Consider the following 21671-nt stretch of genomic DNA (forward strand, 5'->3'; position numbering starts at 1 on the left):
GGGCTTCATAGAACCGGTCAATTTCATCCTCTTCAGCACCAGTGGTTGGGGCATAGACTTGGACTACTGTGATATTGAATGGTTTGCCTTGGATTTGCACTGAGATCATTCTGTCATTTGGGGGATTGTATCCCAGTATTGCTTTTCCTACTCTTTTATTGATTATGAAGGCTACTCCATTTCTTCTGAGAGATTCTTGCCCGCAGTAGTATACCTGATGGTCTTCTGAATTAAATTCACCTATTCCTGTCCATTTTAGTTCGCTGATTCCTAAGATGTCGATGTTCAGTCTTGTCATCTCTTGTTTGACCATATCTAGCTTGCTTTGATTCATGGATCTTACATTCCAGGTTCCTACGGAGAAAAGATCTTTACAGCATCGGACTTTCCTTTCATCACCAGATGCATCCACAGCTGAGCGTCCTTTCGGCTTTGGCCCAGTCGCTTCACTCTTTCTGGCACTACTAGTACTAGCCCTCTGCTCTTCCCCAGTAGCATATTGGACACCTTCCGACCTGAGGGGCTCATCTTCCAGCGTCATATCTTTTTGCCTTTTGNGGGTTTTCATGGCAAAGATACTGGAGTGGGTTGCCATTTCCTTCTCCAGTGGATCACATTTTGTCAGAACTCTCTGTTATGACCTGTCCATCTTGGGTGGCCCTGCACGGCATAGCTCATAGCTTCATTGAGTTGCACAAGTCCCTTCGCCATGACAAGGCAGTAATCCATGAGGAGTACAGTAAATACAGTACAGTAAATACACAGAATTCTGTTCTTTAAATAAGGCAGGACTTCCCATACTTGCATCTGATTATCATCCTTGATTGAAACACCTGATTCTAAATTTTCCTTCAAATGAACTGATAATTCTAGAAGTACACATACATTTGCCACAAATATGTAGTTTTTCATCATTTTCCTCAGTGGTAGGCATTTCTGATAGGAGAATTGGGCAATGCAAAGGTCATATGTGGTCTTCCTTGTCATTCCACTTTTTATCTAAAGGAGAAACAATCCTTTATAAGATCTTCCGAGATACCAGTGCCAATATAAATATAAATAAACTTACATTAGGTATGTAAATTACTTTGAAAAGCAAAATATTAAACCTTGTATATTATGCATGTTACTGTCAATACTAGGAAACATTCTAGGAAAAGTCTGGGCTGACTTTGTAATGTCTCTGTGATTTTCAGAGTACCTAAAAAGCAGTCAAGATGACTTGGAACCTTTTCAAAAAAAACCCCAAACCTGAACCCATAATAGCAGTTACTACAGGTGGTCCAATACCTCCTACCGCTACAGTGGCACCAGCAGTCTCCCAGGAAAATGCAACGCAGATCTCAGGCCCAGTGGAGAGTACGGAGGACACTTTTGCAAAATTTAAAGAAAAGTTTATGAATGAAATAAATAGAATACCTTGTAAGTAACATGATCTTATTTTGGATGTATCTGGTATCAATATAGTTCTGGGTCTAATTATTCTACCCTTGCCTTTTCTAATATTTTGCATATGTGTATAATGCAAAAGTTAGATGCCCACTTCCCCTTCTTCCCCTTTTATTATCAGTTGCAAGAAATATAATTATTTATTGGATTAAAGAGACCAAACTACTTAAGGATCTTTCTTGAGAAAAGTAGAAGATGGCCTGAAATACTTTTTTTTTCATTTTAGTGAAAAGAGACAGAAAAAAAATGAGAAAGGACTTATTAGAAAGGCTATGTTAATCTAATGGTAATTTTAAGGTGAGGTAATGTAGAGTAATTTGTTGCAAACATATTGACTTAATATTTAACAAGTCACCTGAAGTGATGACTCTGTTTATAGAAAACCAAAGAAGGGAAGAAATGTTCTACATTGAGAAAAAGTTCTGCATTGGAAATAGATTATCCAAAGGATCTGCCATTTGAGGGGCGACATTCAGAAATGTTCTGAGTGTTCAGAATTACCTAATTTATATCCCTTCCCAACCTCAGTCCATGCAGCAGTGATGATGTACATTTTAGCAGAGATTGATTCTGTACTTAAATAATGACCCCAATTTACTTGGCTATTGTATTGTGTCTTTGCTTCTTTAAATGTGTTTTCAATAGTTGCTTTTAATGTTTTGATCTAAGTTGTGTAAGTGACCCTGAATTGGAAAATATAAAAAAAATACCATTAAAAAAATAAGTTAGGCACTGCAAAACATGAGGAGAAGCAATCTGCAAAGAGCCTGTCCCAGGTAGTTGAGGCAGCTTCATCCTCTGGAAGTCTCAGAGGAGTTGCTTCAGAATCTTCCTCTGCCACCTCTCCCCGCATTTGAAGTCACAGCCATGGGCAGAAATGGCTTGGGTCTGCACAAAGACTGCAAACTTTTCCTTAAAAGGATGTGCACAGCCTTAGAAATGACATTTGCTGGCTGTGCATATAATGTAAACCTCTAGCACTTCCTGCTACCCCTTTCCCCATGTTCTGCATTTAATTTCACAGTGCCGCCATGGGCCCTGATTGCCATTGCTGTCGTTGCTGGATTGTTGCTGCTGACCTGCTGCTTTTGCATCTGCAAGAAATGCTGTTGCAAGAAGAAGAAGAACAAGAAGGACAAAAAGGGGATGAAAAATGCTATGAACATGAAAGATATGAAAGGCCAGGTGAAAATATATCATTGGATGAAGACCAGTTGGGAAACTGCAGTTATTTAAGATATGGGGGGGGGGGGGACAGGCACTCATATTTCTGGTGGGCTTGCCTAGAGTGGCCATAAAGATTGCTCTGCCTTAGAAAATATACCAAACCAGAAATAAATTAGAACAGAAGAGATAGAAAAGTTTATCTATTGTAGTTTTAGTAATCAATGATTACTCTTTAAAAAAAATCAGAACAGGTAGAAGATCAGGATATTATTTCAGGTTGAAGAATTCAGAAAATGAGAATGATAGGCATTGTTTCAGGTGACAAAATACATATTCTGACCTTTGCTCCCTCTTTTTTTCTGAGCATTTTTTTCATAAAACAGTTGCTTTTTTTCTGTATTTGATACCACAAAAGTCACTTTATTTTATTGTCCTATAATCTTACTTTACTACAGTATTATAGTTTAATTTTAGTATGGGTTTACTACAGTATTGCAATTGCATTTAATTTTACTTTATTATTTTATTTTAGCACAAAAATTTTATGTTGTTATTATTTTGGCAGTCAGTTTCTCCTATAAAGGCAAAAATAAGGATACATTTTCTTCCTTAGAAACCAGGGGCTTCTAATTCCATTTGTAATAAATATTTTAAAATATTTATTGTCAGAAACCTACAGTTCTCCATTGTATATATCAAACATTTCTTTATGTATTATTTATTTATAAATTTATAAAGTGTATTAATTATCTGAATTCCAAAAATACAGTAAGTGGTATACAAGTCTAAACGTAACACAGAATTAATATAAAGTACACATATTTTTCAAACATTTTTACAACTAACCAATTTATAAATTTTGGAAGCAATGGTGTTTTTTTTAATCTACTTCTTTTGCATATATTTTAATTTTTTTTAAATTAACCAAGGGTTTTTCTAGGGAAATAACTTTGTTTTTTTCTTTTGCCTCAGAATTTGTGAAAACATTACACTTCTTAGCATGTGAGAAAGCATAATAAAGAACTCAGTTCCTGCTATACAAAAATAACTTCTATGTAACCTAGGAATGCAATATTCAGTGTCTCCAGCTATTAGAGGAAATATAGAATATAGGGGTGTCAAACTGCCAGACCGTGGGCCGGATGCATCATGGCGAAACCGCGCCCACCCCATTGCCAGCAATGGGAAAAAAAGTCACTATACGTCGTGACATGTCACGTGACATTGCGAGTTTGACATCCCTGATATAGATTAAATACAGTAGTATTTGAAGTAGATCCTTTTGTGCTTTCAGTATCAAGCACTGTGATCTTGAGGCTATTCACAACAATTTAGCTTTCAGCCTGTTCGTGTTTTGGTTCCTCAACTACCCATGAGCCCCTTAACATTTCAGGCAAAGTTGAGGTGGGAAAGTTGGCCAACTCTAGTCTGATATCCTAAGGAATCAAGTCAGCAACAATGTAGGCCAAAAAAAAAAAGATGTACCAACACAAACTTTTCTAAAATAGGTTTTCATTTGGCAACAATCTTTAATAAGGAGAGTCAGAGTATCCATATCAAGAAAAGCATCAACATTCTGGCTACTGAATAGTGACTCTGTGGAAAATGTGGCGCTGTCAAGAGGATATTTTTATTAGAGAGTGACTGGGAATTCCCACAATTCAACACTTCTCAAAGAGCCATGTGGGAAAAGCTACACTACAGAAATCTGGGAGACAGTGTTCTCATAAAGACAAGATAGTCTCAGCTTTCTTTCTGCTGAAATTGAGATGGTTACAAACAATATAATTAGAGATGCCAGTTTGGTGTAATGGTTAAGGCACCAGGCTAGAAACTATCCCACCTTAGGCACAGCTAGCTGGGTGATCTTGGACCGGTCACTTTCTCTCAGCCTTAGGTAATGACAAACCACTTCTGAAATTCTTGCCAAGAAAAGTGCAGGGACTTGTCCAGGCAGTCTCCAAGAGTAAACATTGACTCAAAGGGACCAAAGAAAAGGACAGCATAATTAGGCACATCATTAGCTATATTCAGGCATTCAGAATTCCAGAACTCTCCACATTTTTGTAGATAATTGCCTATTAAGCATGATTGGCTGGAAGAGAAAAATAGTTGTGCATGCAATCTGTGGGTCTTTGCATCGATGTGAATAAAGACCCTGCCTGGCTCATGATGAAGCCAGTGGCAGAAACAGTTGAAAATGCAAAGGTATTTTGTGGCATATTTTTTCTCAACGTACAATATAAGTAGGAGACTAATATTTGTATGACACTGGCAGCAGCAGAGCTTATCTTGGATGCTTACCTGAGAATGCTTCAGATTTAAGAATGCCCGAATAGAGTTATTCAATATTTTATTTCATGCAAGCACAGTATTATGTGGATGGTATGTATTTTCTGGATAAATGCTTGGCTATATCTTCCAGATTTCTAATCATAGCAAAGTAAAAATAGGAAAATAGAAACAGGCATGTTTCAGGCAAGTATCCTTTTTATCCCTTCCTATTGGAGGCTGCAGTGGTTTGAAGTCTAACTGATCTAACCAGTATGTTTTGGGGAGTATAGCCTATAGAATCTGTCTAATATTTACATATAAAGGAAAGAGATGGAGGAGATTGTTATAAATGTATCCCCAACACCAAGATGAGTTTGATAGGCCTTTCTATTAGTCTTATTTATGACCAACACTCTTTTCCCCATTAGAACTATGATTCCATTTTAGTCTGTTGAGATAACACAGATGGAAAATGATCACTCACAAAAAGCACGCGAGGATTTATGCAAGGATGGTCTCAGGAAGCAATTTGTCAAGGACCATCCATAAAACTCATAAAAAAATTCTTATGTAGTATCCCATCTCAGTAATTCCATTATTTTATTGTTCAGAGTTATAATATCTGTTTTGTAAGCATAAATCAGACTAGTTCAACAGCAAATCACATTAGCAATTAATCTTGACAAACATCAGGCTATGAATGGTGATGGCTTCTTCTTTCATATAGGGATACTTTACTTTAATAATGTGGAGAAACATTTGGTAGTCCATCACTCAAACTATATTAATCAGGCAGTAATCAGAGTTGTTTGACTGCAAGATGGGCAGCTTATAAATTTAATAAATAAATACATTTTGCATGACATACTTTAAGGATGCAGAACTCCAGTCTTTTTCATCATTTAAATTGCCCTGCTGTATCTAGCTGTTGTAGCCAGTTTTGAGCTGGATTTTCTCTCTACAAAGGGTTTTCTCAGTGTTGAGGCATGAATTAGTTCTCTTACCAAACCATGCAATAAAATACTAACTTCATTTTAATAAAGAGATATACAACTGCAGAAGGACTGTAATTCCCATCCTGTCTCACCATTCAGTATTGACCATGTAATTTAAGATTGGGCTTAGGGTTGATGAAAGCAGGAAGCCATTTATTAGTCATTCCTGATTTAGGATCACAGACTTGAAAATATATTGGAGATCATCTAATCAAGCCTGCTGCTCAATACTTATCTGCAGTATAAAATATAGCTGCAACTTCCTTGGCAGAGTCTACCATTTGCAAGGCCATTTTCTTATGTTGAAAAATATTTCCTGTACTATTTCCAACTGCTATTTTTAGTCCTGCCCTTTACAGCAATAAAGAGCAAGTTGCTCCATTTTCTACATGACAGTTTTCAGATATTTGCAGATCCCTATAACCTGAATCCTTTTCTCTGGCCTAATCATATTGTGGATGTATGTTTTTACAGGCATACAAGAATAGGTACTCGTAAATTCCCTGAAGAATTGCAGAAGGCCCCAGAAGATGTATGAAAAGTTAGTGTTATGAATCACATCTCTAATTACTAATGAATTCATATCGCATAAAAGGCATAAGGATTAGTGATGGACTGGATTCTTTACATGTTGTGGACCCAGTTTTGACTTCTGGTATTTACAATGCCCGAGACCCTGGCAAGCTGTCAAACAGAAGACAACACATGGCTGAATTGGATTTAACCCAGCTTCCTAAGAACAGAAACCATCTGGTTGTTTTGTTTACATTTTTTCCCTTTAAAAGCCAAAGAACTGAAGGCTTTTATTATGTCCATGACCTCTATCTCTATGAAATGAGCATGTTCCAAATTAAAACAGTCAACATTTATGCAATCTACAGTTTATGAAATAATACTCAGATTCTATTAAATTAGAATTTCCAGTTCTTCTTATCACTCTGTTATTCATATCTGAGCAAACATTGATTTCAACATCCAAGATTTCAGATAGAAAATTGTTGTGGTTATTAGTGTGGGATATCTAGATGCATCAGGGATTGAGATTTACAACCCTCAAGACATTATTTTTTAAGTAAACAGGAACTATGGTAAGGACGACTACTAAAAGGCAATTAAATTTCACAACACATTTTCATTTAGGCCCTCCAGTCATAGTAAGAACAGTTCAAGATTCACAAATGGAAGTTGTGACAAACTGTAAGGAGAACAAACACTTTCCTTTGCTGTGACTATTTTGCCCCAATTTTTATCAAGGAAGACTGCCAATAGCAGAAGATAGCAAGAGAGCTTTTCTTCTCTCTAACCTCTGCAAGTCTAGAACCTCACTTGGATAGATCCTTGCAAAAACTGTGTGTTTTTTCTTTGCAACTTTATTTTTCATTCTTGTTCTTCGTAAAGGGCCTTTCTAGTCACAGGATAGGTCATCCTTGAGAAACTAATTGGTTGTGTTTTCTCTGTCTCTTTCCCTCTCTTCCCTTATGTATTTCTGTGCCTTTTTTTTTTTTTTTTTGGCTTCCAGAGAAACACAGGTCTACTAATACCTTCCGTTTTCTTTTATGGCGCTATTTACCATTAAACATGGAAGATGAAATTGGCTGATATAAAACACTATCTTTTGTTTCTCTGATTGGATTAAATGAAACTGAATGCAAAAAATAATGATGTGCCTTAAGCCAAAACAACATACCTTGATAAATAAACTTTTTGAAAATGATCTCCCCAAAACAGGGCACTTCAGTTTTGAAGCAAAAGCATAATGGAGACCTACTTATGTATTTATATCATGCTCCTTGTTGAGGGCCTTACACTTGCTTTTACAGGGATACAGTATTGCAAGGGAAGTGAGATCTCTGTTTTCATCCAGTTTCTTTAGGAAATTAGAAAATATTAGAATATTAGATAGAACTTATTCTATCTGGGGTACCCATCCTTTTTATAGTGCGCCTTGAAAGGTGTGGAATCTGCAGTTTCTCAGGAGTACTGTGTGGTGCTGATAATTTGTAAAGTTTTTGTGTCTATAATGCCCTTCTCTTCCTTCTCTGTGCTCTCTTGATCATCCTTCTGTGTTGTTCTGTCTCCATCTTTTCTGACTAACCTGGATGTCAACACACGGTAGGTCCAATTCAAATGTCAACTCCCTTTGAGGCACAAAAGGGACAAGGGAAGAGAGTTTATGGGAATTAGTCAACAGTGGGCCCACATTCCATACTTAGACTTTGTATAAATTATATAGTTAAACTTAACGTTATACTTTAACTGAGAAAGATTTTTTTTAAAAAAATCTTTAATTTCTAGCTAAAAAAAATATAATTAGCTAATCAGAATGAGGTCCAATCCAAATACAAGGTGCACTAACTGAAATAGATAAAATCTTTTATTTGGTTATCTGTATATCTCATCAAAGCTGAAGCTCTGCCTGAGTTAAGTTCATGGAAGAAGCATCAAAAAGGCTTCTCAGTGACACTATGAAGGTCTAGGTATGACAAGTAAAATATTGAAAGAGTTATCCAGCATTATTGGCCTGTACATGCTTGTGAAACATTCTGGAAACACTACCATATTGAGAATAGAGATTAGTATTTATTTAACCAACCTTAATAACATGTAATTTAGAAGTATGAGAAAGAATAATGAATGTGTGCTTTGAATAACCCGCATGCATATGCATGTATAAGTGTTTGAATCTTTTTAAAAATTAAGAAAGAAATCATTGGGGTTATTTAAGATTTCCATTTATTTGGCAATCCCTTCAATGAATTTTTTTATGGGCAGTGTATATGTAAACTGCTTTGTCTGCCTTGGCTACTCCATTTCTCATAGATTTCTCATTAGACATTGGTGGTCATTTGCTAACATACAATAGCTGTTACACAAGCCTGGCTTCTTCCAGGATATGGATACATTTGACCATGTTGGCTGAGGAACCCAGGAAATTGCCCACTAAAATATTTAGTAGCTGCTAGACAGGAGAAAGCAGAATTACACTAATACCACTGCTGCAGCGCTTTCCCTGAAAAAAATGTAGAATTCACAATTGCTGATTAGATAAGAATTTAGGAGTCAATTATATGTAAGATAATGTTTGCCTTTAAAAAAAACCATTGAAGTATTCAAGTATTCACTAAATCTGTCAACAAAGAAGAAATAGATTCTCTGTGCATTTGAAATGTGTATGAGAGGAATAAAAAAGTTGCATGTTAGTTTTCTAAATTAAAGTTATGAAGAAACTCAGTTCCCCCTCCACTTTTCATTTGGCCTGGAAATCCATGCTCCTATTGCTATGGTAAATCTGAGTTTCTATACTAACATAAGGTATCGTGTACGTGTGTGTGTGCGCCTTCATGCATAGTCACTCTTTATGGAATCACGTGTTCCTGTTTCTTTTCTAGAACAAACAGGATGATGATGATGATGGAGATGGCGATGAGGAGGGAGAAGAGGAAGAGGAAAAGGAGCCAGAGAATCTGGGCAAGCTGCAGTTCTCCCTAGATTATGATTTTCAGGCTAACCAGGTAACGTATACACATTAATAAATGTAAATAAGAGAAATTTCATTCCAACCTCCTCCACTGGGAGTGATAATGAGGACTGAAGTTTTAAAATTCTTAAGAAAATAGACTTGGAATTGCTGCCAGGCCTTGAGTAGCTCTAGACCAGCTTGAAAATAGCACTAATAATGCAGGAATCAGCCTGATGGCGGGAAGGAGTATGGAGACCCAGAGAAGAGTAGTGCGCAGAGATATTGATTTGAAGCATTAATTGCTTTCTCTGAGTACTGGAAGCTGAGTACTGGAAGTCTGTTTTTAGAGTTCCTTATTAGGTAAACTCCTAGGGTGTGCTGACAACTTTTATGCAGTTACCTGTGACAAATATTCATCATACATAAAAGGTACTAAGGTTCTACATCTTGTTATCTTAGCAGGTAAACAATAGCTCAGTGCTGAATATAAGCATCAGATTGCCACGATTTTTAATTTATTGTTTTTATTCTATTTCAAATTCCATTTCTTTCTTTTTAAGGACTGAGTATATGTACTTTTGATAGTGCTGTGACCATAATATCATGAAAGAGATACCTGCTGACATTTCTCTATCTAGAAGGCAAATTCCTAGGAATTCTTGATAGAGCAGGTGAATGGCTTACCGGAATATTTCTAAACTGCAATTTGCACAAATCATGAGATATTAGAATAAATTTTCCATTTGTCCTAATCATTAATCATATGCATTTCTTTAAATGAAGTTCAATTTAGCATTAACAGCTCCATCCCCTTCCCCCAAATAACAGAAAAGAGGATTAGGATCCAGATAGTAATATAAATGAGATGTACAGAAGGACTAAATCAGCTAGTTTCCCACTTTGATTGGAACATGCTATTTCAAACCTTTTTTTAAAATTTCTTTCCCAACAGCTCACAGTTGGAATCCTCCAAGCAGCTGAACTTCCGGCATTGGACATTGGAGGTACGTCTGATCCTTATGTCAAAGTCTTCATACTTCCAGACAAAAAGAAGAAGTTTGAGACCAAAGTACAAAAGAAGACCCTCAATCCAACATATAATGAGACTTTTGTCTTTAAGGTAAGATTTCTAACCTGGATATTCTTTGCTTGGTTAGTATGTTGGCCTAGTTATTTTGCCTTCAAAATAATTTGTATACATCAGTGATCAATACCCAGCCTCACCCCAAATGGAACTCAAAAGGGGAAGACTGGTCCTGAAATTCTAAAGCTTAAGGTAGCAAAACTAATACTTGAAACCATATTAAACAATAGAACAGTATTTCTATAATAGCCTACCAATAAATGAGAAAGAGTACTGAAACTTAATGGAGAAAAAGAGTAAGAAGGTTGATTGAAAATTTAATAGCAAGAATTAAAATGGCTAGCAGGGCTCAACACTGCCAGGATACTGAAAAAGCTGACTAAACAATTCGTGACTCTAGCAATTATGTCTTAGGAAATAGACGTTAGTAGCACTGTGATTAAATTCTCTAAAAAGTTTAGTTTTATGCATTATGCTGTCAATTATATGCTGTATGCCAATATACATGTTAGTAGCACTGTAATTAAATTCTCTAAAAAGTTTTGTTTTATGCATTATTGTATGCCAATGCATGTGATAGTGCTGTGATTAGTTATCTAAAAAATTTAGTTTCATGCATTTTACGCAGTTCATTTTGAAGAAGAAATCTCATTTGCTTCACTCAAGAAAAAATGCTACCAGTTTGTCTTGACAAAGCAGTTCAGGTGGCCTCTAAATTCTGTAGGGTAATGTTTTGGAATATGGACATAATATAAAGACGGACATAATACTTGTCAAGGCTAATACTGAAAGCTCTTCAGCCTTTACCTTTGAAAAATACTACTCTTCTCTAGTTAGTGATGGGAGTGAGACATGCTAGCTAGGAAATTCTCCAAGACATCGTGGCTAGAAGAACTGCCTGCCTGCCTGCCTACCTACCTCCTAGTGCCCAGAAGCTTCACTTTGCCTTAGAAGCAAGGATGCCTCTATTACTTCATCAAACAGTTTTGAATTGTGTCTGAACCTTCATTGACATAAACACTCCTTTTGAAGTTTCATACACTCCTCTAAGCATGTGAGACTATAAGCAATATTATGTTAGTATGACTTTCAGCTAAATAGAAAGTGGGCAGATCCATTTTTTCCACTATTTAATATGAATGGTCTTTAGACCATTCATTAACAGCTACGAGTCTTTTTTATTACTCGGAGAATAAATGGAATTTTAAAAATCCAGATATTAAGTAGTTTGTGCATTTTTCTCCTTGTATTGCAAATTTTTAGTCCATTTTATTAAGCTGATTCTCATGTTTACTCAATTTACTTTAATTATTTTTATTTGTAATTAGTAATCAGATTTTAATCATAATGCTTTCCTCCTTTAAAATTCAAAATATTTTGAAGACAATATATTATTTAAAACAGCAAATTAAAATCAATAGCAAAATAAGAAATAACTTGAGGCAAAATAAGCATCAAGTCAAGCCAAAGGAGAACAACCATTCTTTCTACACAAAAAGGTCTGATCATTTTTGTAAGGCTTTTAGATGCAGGGACATGGCTTAAAGTGCCCCTTTAAAGAGTAGTTTAAAGAAAACACTTTATCAGTTTATCTTGAAAGGTAATGTGATACTCTTGAATCTTAAAAATTGAATGGTACTCTAAAGGGGAGCTTCCACCCTAAAACTAATGAATAAGTACTTTAGTCTACCATTATTTCATAATAGTGAATATACTTGAAATTAAAGCAAGTGAACCAAAGCCACTTGCTTCTAGTTTTTGAAAAGTTGTTCTTTTCTTGGTACAAACGTGGCTGACCATTTTTGATCCTAGAATCAGAATGTGAATGTCAATTTAGAAACACTGGATCTTTTTGTAATCTTCTAAGCATTTGTACTTTGCTTTCATTGTTTTCTTCCTCTTTTGCAAGGGCATTAATCAAATTTCATGAAATTAGGCAGCCTATATCACTAGATTAGATGAACAGAGTCTCTTCTCTATTTATTTGTTGTCATCTAGTGGAGATCCAGGTTTTTTGCTCCCAAGGTAGGTTATGGCTAGACAAGATCTTTCTAAAAGGTTCATCACTGTTTCCTTTCAAATGCTAGAAATGCTATATTACTGAAAAAGTTCCTTGACTTTGTTGTAACAGATTCCATACCAAGAGCTTGGTGGGAAGACTTTGGTGATGGCCATCTATGACTTTGACCGATTTTCTAAGCATGATATCATTGGGGAAGTCAAGGTACCCATGAATACTGTGGACTTAGGACAACCCATTGAAGAATGGAGGGATCTAGAGAGTGCAGAAAAAGAGGAAGTAAGTGTTTTTTCCACTTGCTGTTTGCGCTTCAGTTGTGAAATGTGGATTTAACATTTTCTGCAAAGAACCTAAAGGTGGTAAAGTTTGTGAAAGTCTTGTGGTCTTGGGAGAAGAGTTACAGATAACCAAACTTAGAAGCAAAAGTCCCTGCTAGCCAGAAGTCCCCATGCTTGGGTAGTTAAACCATGCATGATCTCTAACCAGTCTGCATCTTATCGCTCCGCTGTTAAGCTGTTAGGGAAGTGATGGGCCCATCCAGAAAACCCAGTTCTGGCTTATTGCTTTGTTTGTAGAAGAAGGCTTTGGATTTAAAATGTATTACATGTATAGCTATCTACTTTGTAGGGGAGGTTGTCCTCTAAAACTAACAATTTTATATAATAAGTTTTGTGGTACAGCTCCCATTAGCCCCAGTCAATATGATGATAAGGTAATCTAAAAAGGCATCTGTTTGTAGAGCACTTCTGGGAAACTAAGTAATCTGGTTGTATCCTATGTACCTGGCACAGGGAGGTTCACTTTTCCAGCCAAAGGAAGAGTAACAGAATCAACAGTAGACTGCTGGTCTCCCACACTTACCGTAAAAACTGCCCAAAAATAACACATTACAAATAAGATAGTTATATTTCTTTCTATCGCAGGCACAGATAATTTATAAGACACAGTAGGAGCTTTGAGTTCATTGTTTTCCCAATTTCCCTCAACAGCCAGAGAAACTGGGAGACATCTGTATCTCATTACGATATGTACCCACTGCTGGGAAATTGACTGTCTGCATACTGGAGGCCAAGAATTTGAAAAAGATGGATGTTGGAGGTCTTTCTGGTAAGTGAAAATCAACAAATACCCACTAGATGACACCTCTGAGCTATTCAGATATCTGTCAGTACAAATAGTTCTCCTTCAGGCATTCTCTAGTCAAAAAGACCATTAGAGAGTAGCAGAGATACAGAAACCTCAAATACTATTTGCCATCTAGTGTTTGCCGATGTATTTTTGTAGCCTGGTTAATATGCTTACTTTCTTTTGCAAAATCTTTGAGTACAAAGCTTCTTTAATTTTTTGATATGAAAACAGGCATCAGCATACGTGCTTGCCAGAGAATTTTCATGAATAGCAGCTAGATTCCAAGGTACAGAATGAACGTGGGCAAAAGGCTGAATGTGAAAGTAGCAACACCACTGGAGCTTCTTGCCCATCTGTATTTTAAATTACACCTCCAGTTTCTTATTGTAATTTTCTCAACAAGAGAAAGAATCCAAGCACATTCAGAACAGGCAAGACAGAAGGATATACAATCTCTGCCAATCAATAAACTTCATTTCTCCAAAACTCTTACAGTAGTAAAATTAACTAATATGTTAATGAAATATCTGGAAGCCAAAAACCAAGTTTGGAGAACACCAACAATGTAATATGCCAACCCTTAGCTACACATATTATCTACTTTTAAAATCATTCTGGCCAGATGTTTTAAAAGCTGAGAGAGCACAGAACAAATATGATTCTCCCAAAATGTACATTTGATAGCCTGCAAATGCAACAAATTAGTATGCCACAAAGATGGGCCTCAGATAGCAAGACATTTGAAGAAGAATCTTCCTGCAGATCTTAACCATCAAGTTTCATAGCGAGGAGGTAGTCTTTTAAAAAGTCAAACTTTAAATCATTGAAGACTTTAAAATAAAAACAAATATATTAAACCATGCTTGGTAAGCAATTGGCAATCAGTATAGAGGTTTCTGTATAGGCATCATAAGATACCATCTAAAATACTTAAAATAAAAAGCATAAAATACCAGTCAAAAGTGCAGCATTTTGCACCTGCTGCAACTTCTGAATATTTTTTAATGGAAGCATTTTACTCATAGATTCATGGGTCTTCTGGTCCAATGCCTCCACTGGAGCAAGAATCTTTATACCATGTCAGACAAATAGTTGTTCAATGTTTGCTTGTGAACATTCAGTGCTGGATTGCCCACAACGCCAGGGACAAGTTGTTCCATTCCTCTTAATAGCTATTATGGTTCTTGTTCTACTCTTGAACATTATCCACACCCTCTTCCTTATTGACAGTCTTTCAAGTATTGGAAAACTGCTTCTTGTTAAAGACTGTCAGATATGAGCTCTTGTCCTAGTCCTCATTCCTATTTCAGGAATGAAAGATGGAGTTGTAAGATCACTTTCTCCTTTTTGAACATGCAAAGATACTATTTTACTACCAAGGCAGAACTCTCATAATCTAGTAGAAGTAACTCTCACCAAAACTATAGTTTAAAATTATAGAATATGCAGGAAAAGCTGATTTCAGATGTTTGGCAACTAAGTACACAAAGTCTGGTTCTGAATGTCAGAACAAACCTAAGGTTTTTTTTCCCCTGAATCTATTGAATGGTGATTAAAAAACCTCTGTCCCTACAATGGACAGTCCTTGAATACCCTGTTCTCTATAGTCTTTTTATGAACCACATCTCTTACCACTGAAATCCATTTTGGACCTGTAAGGAAAATGGACTGTTTTTCTACATTTATTTTTTAAACAATAACATAAGGAAGAGTGCTGCTTTATATTGAATCCTAACAACTGTTATTTGACATTTTTTCTTATCACAAACTTGAATAAATAAATAAAATAAAAACATATTTAAACTAACTTTGTGTGTGGTCTGGTGACTCACTATCTGAATTCTTAGAGAATCTTGCAATCATGGGTTTGGAAGGTTTAAGGAACAATGGAACCTTTTGTCTTCTATGACTTAAAAATCATGTTAACAAAGTTTACATTATTTCTTTTCTGCTTTCCAGTATTCATGCAAAGAAAGATAAAAGGAAAATATTTTTAAGCAGAAAGATTGTTTTAAAAAGAAGTAAAGCAAAATTCTAACAAAGTAGGAAAGAAATAAAACACTATCCTGGATTAAAGCAAAGACTTAAAAAATAAGGAAACGGGGAAAGATAGGGCAAAACTCCACTCACTTGATTGTTTTCTTGCAGACATTTCATTACCCAAACAAAGTAACATCTGTAAATAGGCTAAATAAATAAATAGGGCTTCCCTGGAGATCTAGAGAACAAGTTGTATAGTGTAAATGTACTGAAGCTTGATGGAAAAATATATCATCATCATTACTTCAGAATCTTGCAGAAAACATAAGAACAGAAGCAGCGCCCTCCTGGATCAAAACTCTGGTCCATCTACTCCAGCAGCCTATTCTCACAATAACAAACCAACTACACAACAAGTGTCCCAGCAGAAGACTTCATATCCAGTCATTCTGCCATCAAGGTTAACAGCCATGAATACCCATGACTTCCATGAACTGGTCCAACCCTTTTTGAAATCAACCAAGCTGGCAGCCAGCACTATATCTTGTGGTAGCAAATTCCAAAGTCCACTAACATATTCCATTAAAACATTCTTTTCTCTATTCTGATTCTTGAAGGATTCAGCTTCATAGAGTGACCTCTGGTTCAAATACTTGGGGAAAAGGAAATTGTCCTTTCGTTCACTTTGTATATGACATCTACTCTCCGGATAGCCTGTGCTTGAGGTTTTGTCTATATCTTTGAGTGGCTTGTCTATGTATTTATCTAGTTTTAATTGTATATTCCTATGTTTCAGATCCCTATGTGAAAATTCATCTGCTGCAGAATGGCAAAAGGCTTAAGAAGAAGAAGACTACAGTCAAAAAGAAGACCCTGAACCCCTATTTCAATGAATCTTTCAGCTTTGAGATTCCCTTTGAGCAGATACAGGTTCCCATGTTTCTCATTTGAGGGTGTGGGATGATGCAGGCAGTTCCCAGAAAACTTTGGGTTGGCATATTTCTCCATTGTCTCTGACTGCTTCATAAAGCACAAGGGGCAGATCCATAATTTGACACAGGCAGTTCTCCATCAATGATGGTTGAACCTTGGAAGGGAAATGAGTTCAAATGGTGCATCCCCGATATCTTAAGTAACTTATCATCATGGCCATGACATCATCCAGACAGTTGGCCATGCTGGATGGAGATGGTGATAGCTGAAATCTGACATATCTAGAGGGTGTGTGTTTGTAGCAGTTCTTGATTCCCTTTCTCTTTATTCCTTCTCCTTCCTTTATGCCCCTTTAATAAAAGTTTACTTGGAATAAGATTGTACAGGGAACTTTTCAGCAGAGGAGGAGGGGGTTGAATATGAAACCACTGATCCTTATACACTATTCTAACTGTTGTATCAGACAGATCTTTTGTGGAGCTCAATAGGATAGAAATATTGTAAAGATTTAAGTTTAATTTATATATATTTCTGAAGTCGCTACTAACTTTATACTGGGGCCAAGGAAAGGAAATTGTATATTGCAATTCTGTTTTAAAACTTTAGTGTTTTCCACTTGGTTATGTCCAAGTCTGTGATCATGCTGGTTGGGAATTTGGAGAATTAATAGTCTTACCACATACAAAGGATTCAGATTGGGGAGGTTTAAGTTTTTATAAAGGAGAGGTAGGCAGGCAAGCAAGTGATTAGTTGGCTAGCTATTAAAGCCATTGCCAAACACACACACACATAATGTGTCTCATGTTCCTCTTGGATTTAAATCTGTACTCTGAAAATCAGCATGTAGAGGAACCTAGCTTTATCATGAAAATAATATTTCTTTTCTCTTTGGAGAAACATTGGCCTAGCTTCAGCCAGAAATGATAATTACATGAAGAATTCTTTCTACGTAAATGTTCTCATTGGAGGTTTTCTTAATACTCTAAATATTTAATTTTATTAATTTAGTAAATGAGCTATAACATGTATTATTCACTTTTTAATATAGTCATAGTGTGGGGAACAAAATAAGATTAAAATAATAAAATTAGAGCAAGTGACTAGAATGATAACATTAAACCAACAGATTAAAATATTAAAACCAGAATGACAACAGCAACCAGGAATAAAGCAGCATCAATTCATGTAAAAGTTTGGATGAACAAATACATGTTTTCTAGTATCAGCCACAACTGAGAAAATACTAGATTATATTTTCAAGATCCTCTCCTCTTTGCCCATGAATTATATCATAGATCTTACTAGCCAGCAGTGTGCTGCAGCTGCCAAAAAAGCCAAAGCACTCCTGGGCTGCATTAATAAAGGGATAGAATCAAGATCACATGAAGTATTAATACCACTCTATAATGCCTTGGTAAGGCCATACTTAGAATATTGCATCCAGTTTTGGTCACTACAATATAAAAAAGATGTTGAGACTGTAGAAAGAGTGCAGAGAAGAACAACAAAGATGATTAAGGAACTGAAGGTAAAACATACGAAGAACAGTTGCAGGAATTGGGTATGAATGAAAAGAATGGACAAGGGGTAATAAGATAGCAATGTTCCAATATCTAAAGGGCTATCACAAAGAACAGGGGGTCTACCTATTCTCCAAAGCTCCTGAAGCAATAAGGATAAGAAGCAATGGATGGAAACTAATCAAGGAGAGAAGCAACCTAGAAATAAGGAGAAATTTCCTGACAGAACAATTAATCAGTGGAATGGCTTGCCTCCAGAAGTTGCAAGTGCTCCATCACTGGAGATTTTTAAAGAGATTAGACAATCATTTGTCTGAAATGGTATAGGAACTCCTGCTTGAGCAAGGACCTGGACTAGAAGGCTTCCAAGGTCCCTTCCAACTCTGTTATTCTGTTATTTTGTTAATTTGGCTTACTAACCATCTCTGTTTTCTTGCTTCTCTCCAGAAAGTGCAAGTTGTAATTACTGTTCTGGATTATGACAAGTTGGGAAAGAATGAAGCTATTGGAAAAGTCTTTGTTGGCAACAATGCTTCAGGCACAGAGCTCAGGCACTGGTCTGACATGCTGGCCAACCCTCGCCGCCCCATTGCCCAGTGGCACTCCTTGAAACCTGAAGAAGAGGTGGATGCAGCTCTTGGAAAAAACAAATAGGCAGCTCCATTTTCCAACATCACCTAATGAACATTCAAAGTGATCCAGAGCTATCAATACCTCAGTTAGGCAACATTTAATTTTTGTTCTCTTTTCTAAGCTGCAACACTCTTTCTTTGATGGCTGCAAGGGAATCCGGATGAACTCAAGAGTATCCAGGAGGAAGTGGTTTAAAATCATGGTGGTTCCTTCTTTTCTCATTCTTCCAAGTAGTTGGTTTGCTGCATGTTCCACCATCTCTCTGTGTATTTTCTCTTCAAGTGTACAGCAAGCTTTTTACTTGGGTCTTCCTGACACCACCACAAATAACCGCACAAAGCAGCTTTGCTTTTGCTTGTTTTGGGAGTTTCCTCCTTAAATGAGACCTTGTGCTACAGGATGATACCAGAGCCTGAAAATGTGAGATGACCAGATAACACTGTGCTTGCTTTGGAAAAAAAAAAAAGCAAGGTGTATGAAAAGGCGCTCCTGCAAAACTGTGTTCAGTGAGGTTTGGCCATTAGCCATCTATCAGGAATATTCAGGAAAAGCAATACTGGCACTGGGACATCTCTGAAGATGTGGATAGGTAGTGGATTAATTCTCTGTAATAAGAGGACTAAGGTTTGAAACATACAAGTTGCCAAATGATAATTGCCTGTACCAATAGCTATCTAATATAGTGGGTCTTCTGTTAACCTTTAAATTTTCTGTTCTTAATTAGAACAATGGAGCAGTACCAGGAGATCACTGGAGCATGAAATCTACAAATGCATGCTTCTGTGGAAGACAGAGTGCAAAAATGTCCTTTTTCTTGGGGAAAGAAAAGCCAAACATTGTGGGATATTTATGCCAGGCTTCACAAGCTATCAATTTATGTGAAGATTTCAATTTTTCTAAGATAGTCATCTAATTGGTAGCAGTGCCAAGCTTAGATGCATCAGAAAAAGTTATGTCAAGAGTCTCAGGCAGCTTTGCAAATCTGATAAAAATGATAGGCCTCGGTTGATTTGCAGACATTTGCTATCATGCCTTGTTACTGCCATTCTTCTTTTAAAACCACAAATCTGTTGAGTGCTACAGATTAATTAGTGGAAAATGTTTATTTTTATGAATTTAGAACTTAAATGATGTGAAAAAAATGCTTGAGACTGAGGATTGTGTTTTTCTAATGCTGAAGAGTAGGAAATTTTAGATGGGTGATGGGTTAGAAACAGCAGGAAGGTCCATCTAGTGGCTAGTAGAGTGCAATAAGTATCTTAAGAAAGCTTAATTTAGAAAAAAAAAAGTACTATCGGTTGGGAATTCCCCCCTCCTCTCCCCATTGCCCCCCCCACCAGTCACATTTAATTAAGGGAGCAAAGCCAGAAATTAGTGGGAAAGTGAATCCATTCCAATCAAAAGACCAAAGATACATCAAAAGCAACAGGGCCTTCTCTTGTCTGGTTGCCAAAGCATTCATGATTTCTTTGCTAATCCCAGAAAGTCAAGCCATATTATCTTTGTTACCAAGTGCTTGCATTGATTTCTGACCTCCCCTCCCCCCAGCTTTTGTTTTTAATATAGTGCCAGATACAGATACCTTTTCAGACTGATGGTAATGGAAAGAGGTTAAATGGGGGCTAGAAACTAAGATATAGAAATAAAAGCTTCTTTTTAGAGTTTAATATAGAATTAGGAGTTAATGAAAAGAGGGTGAAACATCAAAACCATGAGTCTGGGAAAGTTTGAGAGAGTAGCTGTTCTATCAGTGACCACTGAATTGCTTTCATCTGGAATATCCCTGGGGAATAATTGATTGGGGTTGATAGAAGTAAAAGAATGGTTTCCAGTTATGAGGCTGAGTGAGCAGAGCTCAGACTTGTGTCTGACTTGTGTGTAAGTATAGATACAATAGGAACAGATTTTTAAATCAGACAGTTTTAAGAGGAGAGAGAAACAAGAAATCTAAGGTTCCAGTGTATTCAGCAGTTTTTCTTCTGGCTGTACCTATTTGTCTTGTATCTGGTCCTAAATTCTAACTTTAACCATCTGCCAGCATTGCCTTCAAGGATATTAGTTGCTTGGTCTTTGTGCTAGTTGTGTTCCCCGTAAGGGATCAGGGCCTAACAAAAAGCAGGTTGCTAATACACAAAGCATTCCATTCTGGTTCCTCACTGAGGAATATATTCAAAGAATAGTTTGTTTCTCACCGCCTCTTATGTTAAAATAGAAAAAAACCTTCCAAGTGAGGTCATCTTTATAATTGCTGCATCATTTAGGCTGCAAATAAGGACCAAAGTAATCAAAGGACCACTTATAACTAAAATGTAAACAAATCAAACTAAGAACCCATGTCTGAAGGTGAAGTCAGAAGGATTTTTGAGGTTCCTGTGTGAGATCTCTAAGGATAAGAATTAATGCAAATGATAGACAGATCGATACAGATGAAAATTGCACAATTTGAGTTCAGACAGTTGATTCTAGTTCTTAAAGCATTTCATTCAATTTGTTGTAAGCATTCTTCTTTCTTTTCTACCTATTTTCACCTGATTAACTCACTGTACAATTAGTGAGGAGGGAGAAACATTACTACCTGCTTAAATGCTTCAAAATAAGCTGCCTTGGTATACCCAAGCAAAGAGAGAAGACAGTTGAAAGCTTTCTGTATGCTCTCCCCAAATTCCCTTCCTTGTTTAATTACATCTGAATAGCTATAATTTTACCTTGCTTCAGTGTGAGCTATCACACTTGGAACTTTGACCCTAACTACACAAAGGGACTATTGAAATTGTTCATCACTGGCTCTGAAGAAGTGTATGTAATTGTTTATATGCTTACTGAGAAAAATTAGACTTAATGGAACTTTTCTGTGGAAATAAGTTTGATGCAAGCTTATTCTACAAAGAAAAGGGGTAAGTGAAACGTGTGCCCAATTCCTTTATTGTGCCTCTTAGCTTTAAATACTGCCAGCTGGCAACAATATAAGATTTCAAGCATCATTAATGCATCCTGGTGAAGCTCTGAAATCAAATATGAGTTTTGGTTT

General features: G+C 36.4%; 1 protein-coding gene across 1 annotated transcript; it reads left to right on the plus strand.

Moving 5' to 3' along the window:
* The first annotated feature begins 1217 nt into the window (after window positions 1-1217).
* Window positions 1218-18664, plus strand: LOC107284472 (synaptotagmin-2-like). Its single transcript, XM_015812536.1, has 8 exons — window positions 1218-1422; window positions 2474-2634; window positions 9275-9397; window positions 10298-10465; window positions 12561-12728; window positions 13439-13556; window positions 16354-16487; window positions 18458-18664. The coding sequence occupies exons 1-8, from the start codon at window positions 1218-1220 to the stop codon at window positions 18662-18664; spliced, it is 1284 nt and encodes a 427-aa protein (XP_015668022.1).
* The last annotated feature ends 3007 nt before the right edge of the window (window positions 18665-21671 follow it).

The sequence above is a fragment of the Protobothrops mucrosquamatus genome, unplaced genomic scaffold (assembly GCF_001527695.2).
Source record: "Protobothrops mucrosquamatus isolate PMUCROS unplaced genomic scaffold, P.Mucros_1.0 scaffold94, whole genome shotgun sequence".
In the NCBI taxonomy this organism is placed as follows: domain Eukaryota; kingdom Metazoa; phylum Chordata; class Lepidosauria; order Squamata; family Viperidae; genus Protobothrops; species Protobothrops mucrosquamatus.

Excerpts from the sequence above, each read along its gene's own strand:
- LOC107284472 (XM_015812536.1), top strand. The coding sequence starts at position 1,218 with ATGACTTGGAACCTTTTCAAAAAAAACCCCAAACCTGAACCCATAATA. Across the intron at positions 13,557-16,353 it reads GGATGTTGGAGGTCTTTCTG|ATCCCTATGTGAAAATTCAT; the intron begins GTAAGTGAAAAT and ends CCTATGTTTCAG. Across the intron at positions 16,488-18,457 it reads TTCCCTTTGAGCAGATACAG|AAAGTGCAAGTTGTAATTAC; the intron begins GTTCCCATGTTT and ends GCTTCTCTCCAG.